Raw genomic sequence first — 14,510 nt, 5'->3', positions numbered from 1 at the left:
GGTCGATTCTCGCCAGGTTTATGTGTCACGACGTAACCACGGCGGACCGGTTCTACGCGAATGCGCCAGGTATAAAGGAGGCATTGAGAATCCGCTCCATGTTCAGGGCGTCATCAGATGCGGCAGCAGCTGCATCATCATCAGAAGGATGTCTACCGCTGTCAGATGGGGAGACCTCCGAAGAGGGCTGCTATAACAGTACAGCTCTATCATCTTCACCTGATGGGTCATTGGAGCGGCAGCAGCAGCGGAAGCGGAAGCGGGAGGGAAAGAGGCCAATGAAGTCGGGACCGGGGCTGGTTGACACTCCTGATGATGGGGCAGGGGCCGTGGACTCAACCTGTTTGCCCTGGTGCACCGTAAGAATTAGACGCCTAATTTGGTCCCCTGAATCCCGCTAAACATTGTGAATATGTATACCGTGTATATAATTATTATAATAATCCTGTGTATACATTTTGTAAATAGTACAATATCTCCAGGGCGCATAACTGCACTTTACAAGCCAGGAAAGGTGCCAGAATCCTGGGCATACATTTTGTTAATAGTGCAACACCTCCAGGGCGCATAACTGCACTTTAAAACGTAGGTTAAGAAATTTAGTAGTACTGTTATAGTAGCAGTAGTACGTGTAAATAGTTTATGTTTTAGCCTCTCTGTACTGTCAACTGTGTTTTTTGTTCAAATAAAATAAAAAAAAAAAAAAAAACAATAACCTTGATGGTTACCAGGGGCAGAAAAAAGTGCCACTTTCCATCAGCACCGGGGAGGCACTCTCCTTGGTGCTGAACCCTGTGATGAGCGCTCAAGTGTTGGCGGAGGAGGTGTAAGCCAGAGGAGGGTGAACAAAAGTTAAAGTGTTTTGAACCTCCAGCCCAGAAGGGGGGGTGATGCCGTGAAGAAAGCCGAATATGGATGCTGATGGGCGGACACAGAAGCACCATAAAACCACCCCCTTGTAAGGTCACCAGGGGCACGAGAATACCCTCCACAGAAGGGGGGGTGATGCCGTGAAGAAGGCCGAATATGGATGCTGATGGGCGGACACAGAAGCACCATAAAACCACCCCCTTGTAAGGTCACCAGGGGCACGAGGTTCTGGTGGGTGTGAATACCTGTGTTTAGTCCGTGGGGGAGTGCTTAACTGTGGGGGCCCGGGGACTCAGGGTGTGCAAGGTTATGGAGGTCCCACTGTTAGGGGCCCATGCTGGAGGTAATTAGTCCGTCCTTGGGGCTCTGTGAGCGGGCAAAAAGAGGTGATTTCCCCCTGGTCTCTGCTGGAGGTGCAGAGTCCCACTGTTAGGGGCCCATGCTGGAGGTAATTAGTCCGTCCTTCGGGGCTCTGTGAGCGGGCAATGAGAGGTGATTTTCCCGGTCTCCGCCCTGGAGGTGTGAAATAAACAGAGTCCCCCTGTTAGGGACTGGTGCTGGAGGTCTCTAGTCCGTCCTTCGGTGCTCTGTGAGCGGGCAAAAAGAGGTGATTTCCCCCTGGTCTCTGCTGGAGGTGCAGAGTCCCACTGTTAGGGGCCCATGCTGGAGGTAATTAGTCCGTCCTTGGGGCTCTGTGAGCGGGCAGAGAGAGGTGATTTCCCCCTGGTCTCTGCTGGAGCTGTGAAAGAAACAGAGTCCCACTGTTATGGGGACATGCTGGAGGTAATTAGTCCGTCCTTGGGGCTCTGTGAGGGGGCAGAGAGAGGTGATTTCCCCCTGGTCTCTGCTGGAGGTGCAGAGTCCCACTGTTAGGGGCCCATGCTGGAGGTAATTAGTCCGTCCTTGGGGCTCTGTGAGCGGGCAGAGAGAGGTGATTTTCCCGGTCTCCGCCCTGGAGGTGTGAAATAAACAGAGTCCCCCTGTTAGGGACTGGTGCTGGAGGTCTCTAGTCCGTCCTTCGGTGCTCTGTGAGCGGGCAAAAAGAGGTGATTTCCCCCTGGTCTCTGCTGGAGGTGCAGAGTCCCACTGTTAGGGGCCCATGCTGGAGGTAATTAGTCCGTCCTTGGGGCTCTGTGAGCGGGCAGAGAGAGGTGATTTCCCCCTGGTCTCTGCTGGAGCTGTGAAAGAAACAGAGTCCCACTGTTATGGGGACATGCTGGAGGTAATTAGTCCGTCCTTGGGGCTCTGTGAGGGGGCAGAGAGAGGTGATTTCCCCCTGGTCTCTCCTGGAGGTGTGAAATAAACAGAGTGCTACATTTTGTAAATAGTGCAATATCTCCAGGGCGCATAACTGCACTTTACAAGCCAGAAATAATGTTTAAATGGTCGGGGAAAGTATTTTTAAATGTCTGGAAGAGAGTTTTAGACAGTCATTTTGCACGAAATCATTTAACATAGACGCTCTCCTGAAAATGCACAGAATATGTGCTTTTTCAGGAGACCGTCAATGTTAAATGATTTCGTGCAAAATGACTGGCTAAAACTTCGGAATAAGTGTTTGAAAAGCGGGGAAAAGTTGTTTAAAATAGTCTGATACCTCCAGGGCGCATCACCAAAAATGTACAAGCCAGGGAAGATGCCTGAATCCCGGATACTTTAGGTCTGTCACTTAGGGTGACCGCACCACTCCGACGCTCCCGAGAGTGGACGTCCATTGTTTGTAAGGCACCTAAGAGGGAGAACAGTGAATCTTGCAGATGATGCTGATCATGCAGAGGTAGGTCTATGTCATTTTTTTCCATCATGAAACATTAATCAGCAAATTTCCCATTGAACAACTGTGCATATGCAGTTTTGGAGGAAAAACGTCCAGATTAAGATGTTAGATGCATTATTGGGCCACACGCCTCCCTATTAATTGCATATTCCTTACAGTTACACGGACACCACACTGTGCATTAATAGGACTAAGGAGCGACAAGTATGAAAGTATTTTTTCCTATACAATGCATGCCCCCTGCTGTAACCATAGACTGTAACTAGGTTACAGCAGGGGGCATGCATTGTATAGGTGCCCGCAGGGCTCTCGACTAACTTTTTTCACCATCCTCCCGGAACCGTCCCGAAATACAATCTAAGCCGTCCCGAAATTAATGTGGACCGTCCCGAATTTAAAATATTTGTTTTTCTACATTATCATTAGTTAAAATCATTCAAAGTGACCTTTAACATAAATAAAACATCATACAAATCATTAGATGATAATTCATCAACCTTTTTATTTTAGTAAATCAGTCAAACACATAAACAAAGGCCAAATATATTTAAAAAAAACACACAAGCGAGAAAGTTACTCTAATATTGAATCCAATCAAGTCCCATCCGATTAACAACAAAATCCAACACTCTGTCCTGAAGACAGAAGACAGAACCCAGAGTAACCACTAACCAGGATGACAGTCTGTAACACAGTCAGGAGACCTTTACAAACTGCCCCGCCTCCTCGCACACAGACGGGGGAGAGAGCTCTCTCGTCTGGATTGGAAAGATCGAAAATAAGATCGAAAATACATCATAGACGCATTTTGTAGTCTTATTGCATATTAGAAACGGAGTTGGCGAAACTAAAACTGCAATATAATGTTCATGTAGCAATAATACATATGACATATATGTTTTAAATGTCTCCAGTACCGATAAAAAGACCACTGTTGGTACCACTGTCTTTAATAATTCCGGCCCGGGGCCCGTTTAATACCGGGGCTCGGACGGTACCCATCCCTACATGGGGAGAGGCGCAGCATATTGCTAAGAACTAAATGCGATGGAGAGTTCTCATCTCAGCTGCAATGACATGTCTGGAAACCCCCTCTTGGGTGCCCCATGCATAGCGCGCCGTCAAAAGCTGCTTCATAAGTTAAGTTTCGTTTCTCCGCACCGCTCCGGGGTAAAAAAATGGTAGTTACATCACAGCTGTGCGGCTGGCTGACAGCTGTAGCCAGTGTTGTAGTCAAGTCACCAATTCACGAGTCCAAGTCACTCTCGAGTCACCACTCTTCGAGTCCGAGTCCAAGTCCGAGTCACCAAGGGAGAGTCGTAGTCGAGTCCGAGTCCAAGTCCGAGTCACCCAAGGAGTGTCCGAGTCGAGTCCGAGTCATCATTACCTGTGTTCGAGTCCAAGTCCGAGTCACCCAAGGAGTGTCCGCGTCGAGTCCGAGTCCGAGTCATCATTGCCTGTGTTCGAGTTCCGAGTCCAAGCCCGAGTCACCTAAGAAGAGTCCAAGTCAAGTCCGAGTCACAAGTCTTCATGTATTAATCTTCGTGGATATATGTGTTGAAATGTAGCTGCTCCTCTACATTGCTTTTATCCTGTCATGTTATACTAATCTGTCTATTGAACTGCTGTGAAGCCAGTTTGGCTACAATTCTTGTAATAGGTGCTATACAAATATAAAGCTTATTACTAATATTAATATTATTATTATTATTGTAAATTACCCATAATATGTCTAACTATATTTAAAATTAGTTACCTTTTAGAGAAGTGATTATATTTGTAATCCAATATTTTCCTATGGTAACGTTTTCGTCATTTTTTCCACAATGAGCATTTTGCGCTGCTCTTTTCCAATGTGGAAGCAGAATGTGTGAAAGCATACAGCACGATGCGGGGTGTGTCTCTAGACATCTTTAGACTGGAATAGCGGGGCCCAGTACGTGAACTCGCCTCGCAGGTGCACACGCCAGGATAGAGGACATCAGACTCCAGAGAAAACTTGCTCGAGTCCGAGTCATCGTGGGGAGGAACATTCACGAGTCCGAGTCCAAGTCATTGTAAGCGAGAATTCACGAGTCCGAGTCCGAGTCCAAGTCATTGTGGGCGAGAATTCACGAGTCCGAGTCGCGTCAATCAATGCGCGAGTCCGAGTTGAGTCACGAGTCCCGAAAATCGGCACTCGAGTCCGAGTCCAGGACTCGAGTACTCCATCTCTTGCTGTAGCTATACGTACTGTGTGTGTGTGTATTTCGCGGGTTGCTAAATGCTTTGTGTGTGTTTATGTTGACAAGGAGGTTTAATAACTGTGTGCTACACAAAACGTGCAGTCAGTTTCATTTTCATCGCCGTTCGTAGTAGAGTTAGCAGGGTATTTTAATTTTAACTTTCGTCCCAAATTCGTCCCAAAATTCATTTGTATCCTCCCCGACGACCGGACGTCCTTAAGCTCGAGCCCTGGGTGCCCGCCTTAACTATAGAGCGCTGCTGGAAACCCAGCTTTTAATTTAGTTTTGTTGTGAACCTGAATGGCATCTGCCCTGAAGAGTGCAAATTATAAACATTTGACGATAAGGCCACAGTGTGGTACATTGTAATTCACGAATACTGGAGATTATGTCACCCAAGAGACACCATCTTTTGAACTAAGAATGAAATTAAAAGATTTTAGCATGTTATCATGGCATACAACCAATGATCCCAGACTAGTCTAACATGGCTTTGCCATCTGTGCTTACAAATATAACAAGAAGACCAACAAACAAAAGGATATAGAATAGAATTGTGACCTTAAAGGTAGGGTAGGTAAGTTTGAGAAACTTGGAATGCTCTTAACATCCCGATAGCAATGAATATCTTAAGTGCTTAAAATCCATAAAAAAATGTCATCTGTGGAAGCCGTAGTACTGTAAAAAGCACGACCAATCATTTTAGCCGGCCCGGCTAAAATAACTGGATGGCCTACCTGCCTGTCAGCCTTCCATCGGTGCGGATGGAAGGAACACTTCTGGAAGGAAGTGGCAGATTTTTTCCAGCTGTGTATTTTCAAATTCTAGTGCACTCGAGCTGGTTTCTCCAAAATTACCTACCCCACCTTTAAAGTGGAAAATTAAAATGAATAGAGGGTTGGGGAATTGTGACACCCTTACTAGCAGGGATTGATTACTTTGATCTATTTTTATCACAACTCTCATCCTCAACATATATGAAGTTTGGTATCTTTCCACATTTGAATTAAAATCATGTCTTTCATCTACAGATAACCAGGGTGCTACTTCAAGAATACCCCAAATTAAGACGATTGCGTGGAGGTTGGCTTCTCCAAAAAGCAACAGGTGAGATTATTACATACATCAGATAATAAATAAAGAACAAAGGCTTTTCCATCCATGCCAGTTCATTTGCATTTTCTAACTTTTAAACAACAAAATTACCCTCAATGATTATACATATTCTGTTACTTTCAAAGGAGGCAGTGGTCAAAGAAAGATAACACCACTCCCACAGGGTTCCCAGGGGTACACAGCCAAAATGCTGAAGTCCTCCTCAAATAATGGGAAAAACATAATCCACATTGTACCACTTCAAGATACCATGGACACGACTGCCTTGCCATATGACGCACCGGAATTCGAGAATATGCCCAAAAATGACTGCATGACCTGTGGCAAATCAGTTCCTCTTCAGTTGCTGCCTTTGCACATCAGAACATGTCAGTGTGATGATATAGTAAGTGATTTGATTCAATACTGTTGAAATATATATCAACATTTTAGCGATACCTCGCATATAACTTGATGAAATGAAATATGAAATGTATAAAGGTTGTATTCCTTCATAGTATAGTTCTGGAGTTATTATATATTTGTAGATAAAATGACAATGATATTTTTCTGTTTCTTGTGGAGAAAGCTGATGCAGAAGAGGAGAAATGGCAAGATCCAGATGTCATTTGTATGGTAAGCAATTACTCATATGTATCTTAATTAGAAACAAAATTCCGTTTTCAATTTCAATGCCGATCTCACTGTAGAGACTATGAAAAGAAAAGGTCACAATCTATAAATGAACAGAGCACAAGCTGTTTTGGTGGGCATGACCATGAACAAAGAGTGTCTAATATATTTTCATCTTATGTACCTTGTATCATAAGCTATGTCGATAGAGTGATAACTTGAACCCCTGTTAACTTCCTAGGATTCCTGCCCAATATGCGGAGAGCGGTTTGCTGCTGAGGTGATGTCCCTCCATGCAAGTTCATGTGGAGAAAGGTATTGTCAACCTGTCACTGGATATAACTACTAGTTGACACTTAATATTTCCCAATTACAAGTGCTGCTCCAGCAGACCAACTCAACAACTAAGAACCAGCGACAGTAAGGGTCGACTGTCTCACTGACACACTCCGCTGAAGATTCAACATGTTTAGTGTAACTACTGCTAACGGTACAAGGTTAGAAAGAAAAAAAACAGGCTGACTGTTATTCATGAAGAGTAGGGGTGGGAATCTCTGGCCACCTCACCATTAGATATTATTAAAATTTAGAAGACTGATACTAATAAATACAAAAAATTCTAAATGAGTTTTCATTGATGGATTGCCCAACTGCGGATGAATCTGAGGAAAGCACTTCAGTACCAGAAGATTCCACACCTACTTTTACTGGAAGTAACAATGCCAGCCCACATCACATGGTTCTGGCTACTTGGCACCTGGCACATCTCAAACCATTCTACCAAGAACAGTACCTTCAATAGCTGACGGTGGGTTTTTACTTTCTCCAAACAACAGAATGTGAATACATATTCCCTGTGTAACACCCATGCATTAAAATCCAAATGTGACAAAAATATTTTGCAGCCTGGAAAAGGGTGGAAGTTCCAGAAAGGGCAGCGATGCTATACAAAAGGAATTTGCTTCAGCAAAAAGAAGATGAACCAATGCTGAAAATGTGTTTAGACATGAAAGAGGACATTGAGGATCAGGAAGCAAGAATTATCACCTTTTACAAGGTCCACAACGCAGATTGGGCCAGACCACTCCAATGCAGATTGGAAGGTTAATACATTTAACAAATACATTGCACCTGAATTATGACCTAGTAGCTTAATTTGTCAAGTCATCAAAGGATAGCCAAAATCTAACTTGGCAAGGCTATAAACTCAAATGTTTTTTTATAATTATGGCTTTTTCTTATAATTTCAGATACCTTGCTATCATTAAAATGTTCTAATTTTGTAGGTGATGCAGCTACTGGTGAGGGCGTGAAACGCCATTTCTTAAGCATGATGATGACCAAGTTGCACAAGGGATTCAAAGGAAATTTTGGCAAGTCATTTGGACAAAGTTTAAATTCAATTTAGTTTTATTTATATAGCACTATAAAAATATCAGTGATATTTACAAATATTGTCCTATGCTTTTGTTTATGTCAATGAAGGACATGGTACCAGCACTCTGCTTTTTGAGGGCCAGGTTGACCACCTCATCCCCTGCACCTCCCAAGTGCTTGTACAGAGTGACTTGTTCAAGATGGCTGGGAGGATGATTGGACACTCCTTTCTACATGGTGGTCCTCCATTGACAGGTATAAGCCCAGCAGTCCTGCATGTGCTGCTCGGTGGCTCCCCTGAGACAGCAACCCTAGTGTTGGAAGATGTGGCAGACATTGACATCCGGGAAACAATTCAGCTGGTAGGTTTGAAGTGGAAAATATAGAATGAATGCCACATTAAAACATCAAAGCATTTCACCATAGTGGTATAACTTTTTCAACTTTGTCCATTAAGCTTTCTCTAGCTGATTGCTCCAAGAAGGCAAATGGTGAGAGAGGAGACAATGAGCTGACGGAGCATCAGAGGGGAGCTGTCAATGATTTGGCATTATCTTGGGATCTTCCTGTATTGACAGAAACCAACCAAGCTTGGCTCCTACAAAGTCTCCTTCTGCATGCGGTAAGGTTAAATGACCACTACGTTTTACATAATTAAGAAAAGGGATTGCTTATTGTGGTTTTCTTTCCATAAACTGTTAGTTCAGCTGAATGTGCAATACTTTACTAGCCTAGCATGCATTGTAAGCTATCCTTGGAGCATATGTTAATGTGGATGTTTTAGGAAAAATCCTTTTATCTTAAACATACGTAGGTGCTCAGGCGAACATCGCAACAAATTAAACAGTTGAGGAAGGGACTGCAAGAGTCAATGTTGTGGCCACTGTTGGAAGCCAGACCAGATGTGGTAGACGTTGTCTTCCCACGTCAATCTAAGGCTGAATGCAGTGCTCAGGTATTCTGTTTTATATTGATACAATTTTAATATTTTTTAATGAATTGACATTGTACCCATTTTGGCTTTCTTTTAATATTTGTGAATGTTACATTTGGATGGTTCTAAACTACATCATCTGGCCTGGAGAAGGGGATAATGAAGATGACGATGGATGTCCTGTTGCCATCAAATGCAGAATTGCTGGCTACTTGCGGCAATTTGTTGAGACAGGTATTTCGATTTTGTGCTCTCCTGGTTGTCTGAGGATCTGCAAGTTCGTTATGGAACATGTTGAAAGCCATATCACAACTGTATTCTTATGCAACATTTTCCATCTGCGCTTCAGGAGAACATTAGTTAAAAATCACTTGTTTTTTATAAAAACAATTTATTAACTTTTTTCTTGCAACACATGTGCCAAACTGCTCTATTGTTTAACTGTGAAAAGGGTTAAAAGCAAGACTCATGTCCACATTGCTTGTGACGCTCAGGCCAGCACCTTGCGTAATGGCTATTAGTGAGTGCATGTGTTATTGGCGAATGAGAGGAAATTGTTAGGTTCTATACAGTCAATTTGCTGTATATACTTCATACTTATTTATATTACTATACTTATACAACATTTAGTAATTACTACATCATTAAAGAGACATTGTAGTGAGTTATGAATTATCAATCCATTTGCAAATGAACAACTTGATATCTCCTAGTACAGTGGTGCTGCATTAGATATTCAGATATCACATGGGAAATGTTTTTATGACTGAGCTTGTCTATATGCTCCTCTGGATGTATATGTAACAGTTGTTCTCCTCTCTTTCTTTGACATCTCCCTTATTCAGTGACTGAAGACAAGCGGAAGCAGTTGGTGAAATTCTAGGTGGGCTGGGAGCTGCCAATGCCGGACATGCAAATGGAGGTGATACAAGGAGACCATCCAACATCTTCTACCTGCTTCCACATCCTGCGTTTGCCTTGTCACTACAGCAGTTATGAACAGCTTCATGACAATTTGGAAAGTTGCATTGCAACTGCTGAATATGGGTTTGGACTCATGTAACCTCCCTGTTGTCCTCTGGGCAAATTTGACCCGTTTATAAATGTTTTGGAGTTCATCCCAACATCATTGAATTGTGGGTGATTTGGCAAATATAGCACATTCATACACAGCTACTGCAGCTTAGATTTACCAAGATAATGCACTGGATCACACTAAGTATATTGTTTCTCGCAGATTGACACACAAGATCACATGCACACACACACTCAAAATTACAAATCTACTACTAAGTAATCCTGTTCCTATAATACCAATGCATAACAGCCCAAGTTGTGTTCTTCAGCAGATCCAGTTTGTGTCAAGATTTGCTATTGTTTCAATAAAGAAATATCATATATAAAATCAGTTTGGTTATTACTGAAGTTACTGCAGTATAAACGCTAACCTCTTAAGAAGCTGCTATTTTCTTTTGTTGCGTCTTTTTGATGTGTCACACACCTAAGACTTAGAAGTCAGAAGCTCCTCAAAGGATGCTGATTGGTCCAGACTCAAATGCATCACTTTCATTTCTTATTAACTTTAACAATTAAAGCTCAATTTAATGCCATTTCATGTCAGGTTACAAAGGGAACTATCAAGTATGGTTATTGTGGAACAAGCTGATATAAGCTAGATAATGTCGAGCAACTACGCTTTAGCTGAGGAATTATCTTTGTAAAAAATATATACTAATATTCCAAAAGTAAAGATTTACACTGTTGCTGAAACTGTCCCATAAAATACACGACACACGAAATGATGCACAAAACACTGATGGTTGAAAGTTGATCAATTATATTGTACAATAGAAGAGAGAACAAACGTACCATATTAATAGTCGAGCTGTGTTTCTCAGAAGACACATGATACTTATTACATATAATATAAAACAATTATTTTTGCAAAAAATAGAGAACTGTGTTTAGTGCTTTGCAAAAAGGGGGCATTGGGTGGTGCTGAGACCAGTGTCCGAAACCCCTGGAATCAAAGGTTACTTTACATATAGCCAATGCTTTGCATGTACTGCATTGCAGCTAAGTAGGTGTCAATACCGAGACTTGTTGACTCCAGGGGGTCCACAGCATCTTTCAGTCCATCAAATTCCACTGGGGTAAGTGGGCTTTCTATTTCAGGAACCTGGATACCTGGATTGGGGACAATGGGTACAAGGCCACTGCTTTCCCAGTCTATTAGTGCAATTTGGAGATCCTGTAAAATAAAATAAAAATAATTCAAATGAAATAACATAAGAAGTCAGACCAAATGAACTTAAGCCTTGAAGGCAAACCCACCTCATCACACTCTTGGGAATGGTGCTGCTGCCCCAAGTGCCACAACTGATTGGGAGAGAGGTTCCCTTCTGTTGAAAGGGGATGGTCATCCCAGCCATCTCTGAATATGTTGAAGTGGGCTTGAATAAGTGGAATGAAGGCATAGTGGCAGCAAAATATGTGCAGTGCATTTGACAGATCTAAATGGCTGTCCTCTTCGAGCTGGTGTAGGACATCATAAAAGCGGCCGGTGACTGCTGTGAATACATCCCGCCACAATGGTTCAATTCTGTTTTGAGGAAAATGATTTGTTAGTCTTGATATAAACCCGTACAATTACAAAGAATTTCACTTGAGGATAAATTGAAAAAAAATGCACACACAGAATATATTAATATACCAAACACGTGTACATCATTTGAAAACACAAATACATGGGAGCAAAATAATTGTGTATCAACTGAAACAAAACCAATAAACATATTTAAATTATTTATTTTGTAGAAAGATGATATTTAAAATGTCCTCATAACTTTCACCTCGACAGATTTTGAGATTTGTCAATGTTTCTCAAACTTTTTCAGACCAAGGACCATTTAACCAATAAAAAAACTCTCTCACGGACCACCTAACTCCCCAAATATCAAAAAACAATAGCCACTCTCCTGGGACTTAGTAACACACACAATACAAATTACTTGTTGTTGCTGCTGAATCACCTGCATCAGGTCAATGTTGGCATCTTGACTGTCGCGTCAGATTTTCATTTAATTTTCTTTTAACTGACCCAGTCTTAAGCCATCAATCCATCTTAATTTTAAATGTGAGATTTTACCAATATACTCACGGACCACTAGGGGTAATGGACCACACATTGAGAAAGACTGATCTAGGTAAATAAATAATTTTAAAATCAATTTGAAATTAAATTAAACTACACACAATTTGTTGGGAACTGAATGAAATTCATATAATGTGGTTATATCTTTATTTAAAGCTGTTTATAGGTTATAAGGTTATACTTTTATAAGTAGTATTAGGGGTGTCACGATTTTGAAATGTGCTCAACTTCACCCCAAAAATATATTTGCATATCAATTAACCACCCATTTGTTACCTCGAGATGGTGATTATTGTTTACTTGAATGCTGATTCTTCATTAATTGAAATCAACAGCTGCTGATGTTACTTTAGTGTTAATGATGTAATTAAAGATTGTGTCTTTTCTTTTTTTAAGTTGTAATATTTCAAAAGTGAGTTCGTAATTACCTCTGATTGTGAACGCTTTTGCCTGCGATGAAGCTACTCCTCCCTGTTCCCCGGACAGAGAACATGAGACGAGCCACATCAACATTCTCCACTCCATGATCAGCCCGGACCCTGAAGGGAAATTGTCAGTGAACAGTAGACAGTGGTTATATGGAGTCGTCTTCATCATAAAAATGTAGTGTACGTACAGATAAACCCTTATGTCAGATAGCTTCTTGAACATTAAAAAGTGACACACATCTCTGCGATTTCCAAGTTTTTACCTCAGTGGAAAACCAAAGATCTGTACTGCTTCATTGAAGAACAGGAGGTTTGTTGATGCCAGATTGTTGTTTGCCACACGTAGATACATGATCTTAGTGAAAGAACGGAAAAAAATAAAGTTAAGAGTACATAACATGATATTCTGTTAAAGGGTGGAGTATTTAGAATGACGGCATTTCTGGTTAGAGACTGAATTGCAACGCTCGCTGCTCCCCCCTCCCTTTCGTAGAATTGAGAGATGTGTGTATGATGTGTGGCTATTGGACTGTTAACCAGTTGAAAGCATATTAGAAACATCAATACAACAATATGGCATATCACGTTTGCAGGCATCCATTTAAAATGTGAATTAAATTACATTATGATTGTTACTCAAAGTCTGTGCCCACCCTCAACCTTTTTATGACTCAATATTGAAATAAATATTAAATTCAAAAACTGGGTAGGAGCATTGTATTCAAGCACTTATCTGTTTCATGCCCTTCATTAAATGTAATGCAAAACTAATTGTATTATGTGAAGATGTTCAGTACCTTTCTAGAAAAGCCATCTATGCCTCCGAAAATCACAATGTTGTACCTTGGTTTGGGAGAAGTGATAAGATGTTTAAGTAACACACACATATTATATATAATATTATTATGATATATACAGGGTTCCAACACATGTTCACTTATTAAGTGTTTTACCTCTTCATTACATTTTAACAGATTTCTATGACAGAATATGTACATGGTAATGATAGAGTAGATATGTTCCTTCACAGAAGGTGGCAGGAAATTAAGAAATGAGACATGTCACTTTTTCTGCACCTCCAGATAAACTGACATGATCCATGAAAAATGGTTAAAACTAGAAAACGTATACAGCCCTGTAAAACACTTTATATTACATAACATATATAAATGTATATAATACTAACCGTATCAGTTTGTGATTTGTATCGATGTGCATCAGGGACTTTGGGCTCGGTACAGAGTAAGTTCTCCTGACCACACATCGCAGCTGTAACATCCTGGAGACAATGCTGGTTGTGTCAACACGGTGCATTGAGGACCGAACCCTCTCCCACTGCACTCTATGTCCCTGCGCCCTCAGCAGACCCATCATCATCCTATACCCATGCATTTGGGTTGCTGGTACTGATTACTGACACAAGGGAGTCAAGTTCCTCATCAGCCAAGCTACTGTACTGTTCCCTAACAGTTATTCCCCATTCTGTCATGCGCCTGTGAAGTGTATGCCTTGAAACTCCTAACAGCCTGGCAATGCATATCACCGGTAATCCCAAGTTAATAAGGTTTGTTGTGTATTCCTCATCGATCAGTGTCCTTGGACGACCCAAACTCCCCTGCTCATGTGCAACAATTGTGGGTGTTATGGTTTGATTTTGGGTGCAGACCATTTCATGCAATTGGGACATTGCATCAAGAACTTCCTGGGGAATCTGTACTTGGCTTGAAATTGCATTGAGAAAGACAAGCTCTTGGGAACACACATATTCCAGATAGTCCATATCGAGGGGAACTCGATTAAGCCACATATTTAGTCGGGTTTCAAGTCTTTGGAATAAATGGTCCGGCAGCAATTCCTGAAAAATAAATATCCATGAGTTATTGGTATTCTGTCAGTCTTCAAGAATACGCATTTTTCCCATTCCGAGAAAGTGTAACCAAAATATAACCCCCACCCCCTCAATCACAATAATAATATTCAAAGTAACAACCTGCACATTTCGGTTTCTCCCGATGCA

The 14,510-nt window shown here is 41.6% G+C and overlaps 1 protein-coding gene across 8 annotated transcripts in view; it reads left to right on the top strand.

Moving 5' to 3' along the window:
• The window catches only part of LOC117495647 (G2/M phase-specific E3 ubiquitin-protein ligase-like), a 43,170-nt gene extending 32,860 nt beyond the window's left edge, over positions 1 to 10,310 (top strand). For 4 of the 8 annotated variants that reach the window (XR_004557198.1, XR_004557197.1, XR_004557199.1 and 1 more), the window contains 7 exons: positions 2,607 to 2,647; positions 5,904 to 5,979; positions 6,114 to 6,373; positions 6,553 to 6,603; positions 6,842 to 7,408; positions 7,506 to 7,703; positions 7,887 to 7,976. Coding sequence is in view for 2 of the 8 variants with exons in the window: in XM_034147057.1 (XP_034002948.1) it covers positions 7,541 to 7,703; positions 7,887 to 7,973; positions 8,086 to 8,339; positions 8,435 to 8,599; positions 8,792 to 8,932; positions 9,031 to 9,145; positions 9,757 to 9,794 (963 nt within the window). In the remaining 6 variants the exon portion in view is untranslated. Of the gene's footprint in view, positions 1 to 2,606; positions 2,648 to 5,903; positions 5,980 to 6,113; positions 6,374 to 6,552; positions 6,604 to 6,841; positions 7,409 to 7,505; positions 7,704 to 7,886; positions 7,977 to 8,085; positions 8,340 to 8,434; positions 8,600 to 8,791; positions 8,933 to 9,030; positions 9,146 to 9,756 lie in introns of those variants that run through there. The other 4 variants (XM_034147057.1, XR_004557200.1, XR_004557201.1 and 1 more) reach the window with 4 other exon arrangements.
• Positions 10,311 to 14,510: the final 4,200 nt, after the last annotated feature.

Source organism: Trematomus bernacchii, unplaced genomic scaffold (assembly GCF_902827165.1).
Source record: "Trematomus bernacchii unplaced genomic scaffold, fTreBer1.1, whole genome shotgun sequence".
Taxonomy (NCBI): domain Eukaryota; kingdom Metazoa; phylum Chordata; class Actinopteri; order Perciformes; family Nototheniidae; genus Trematomus; species Trematomus bernacchii.
This window is presented reverse-complemented; position numbering and strand designations above follow the sequence as displayed.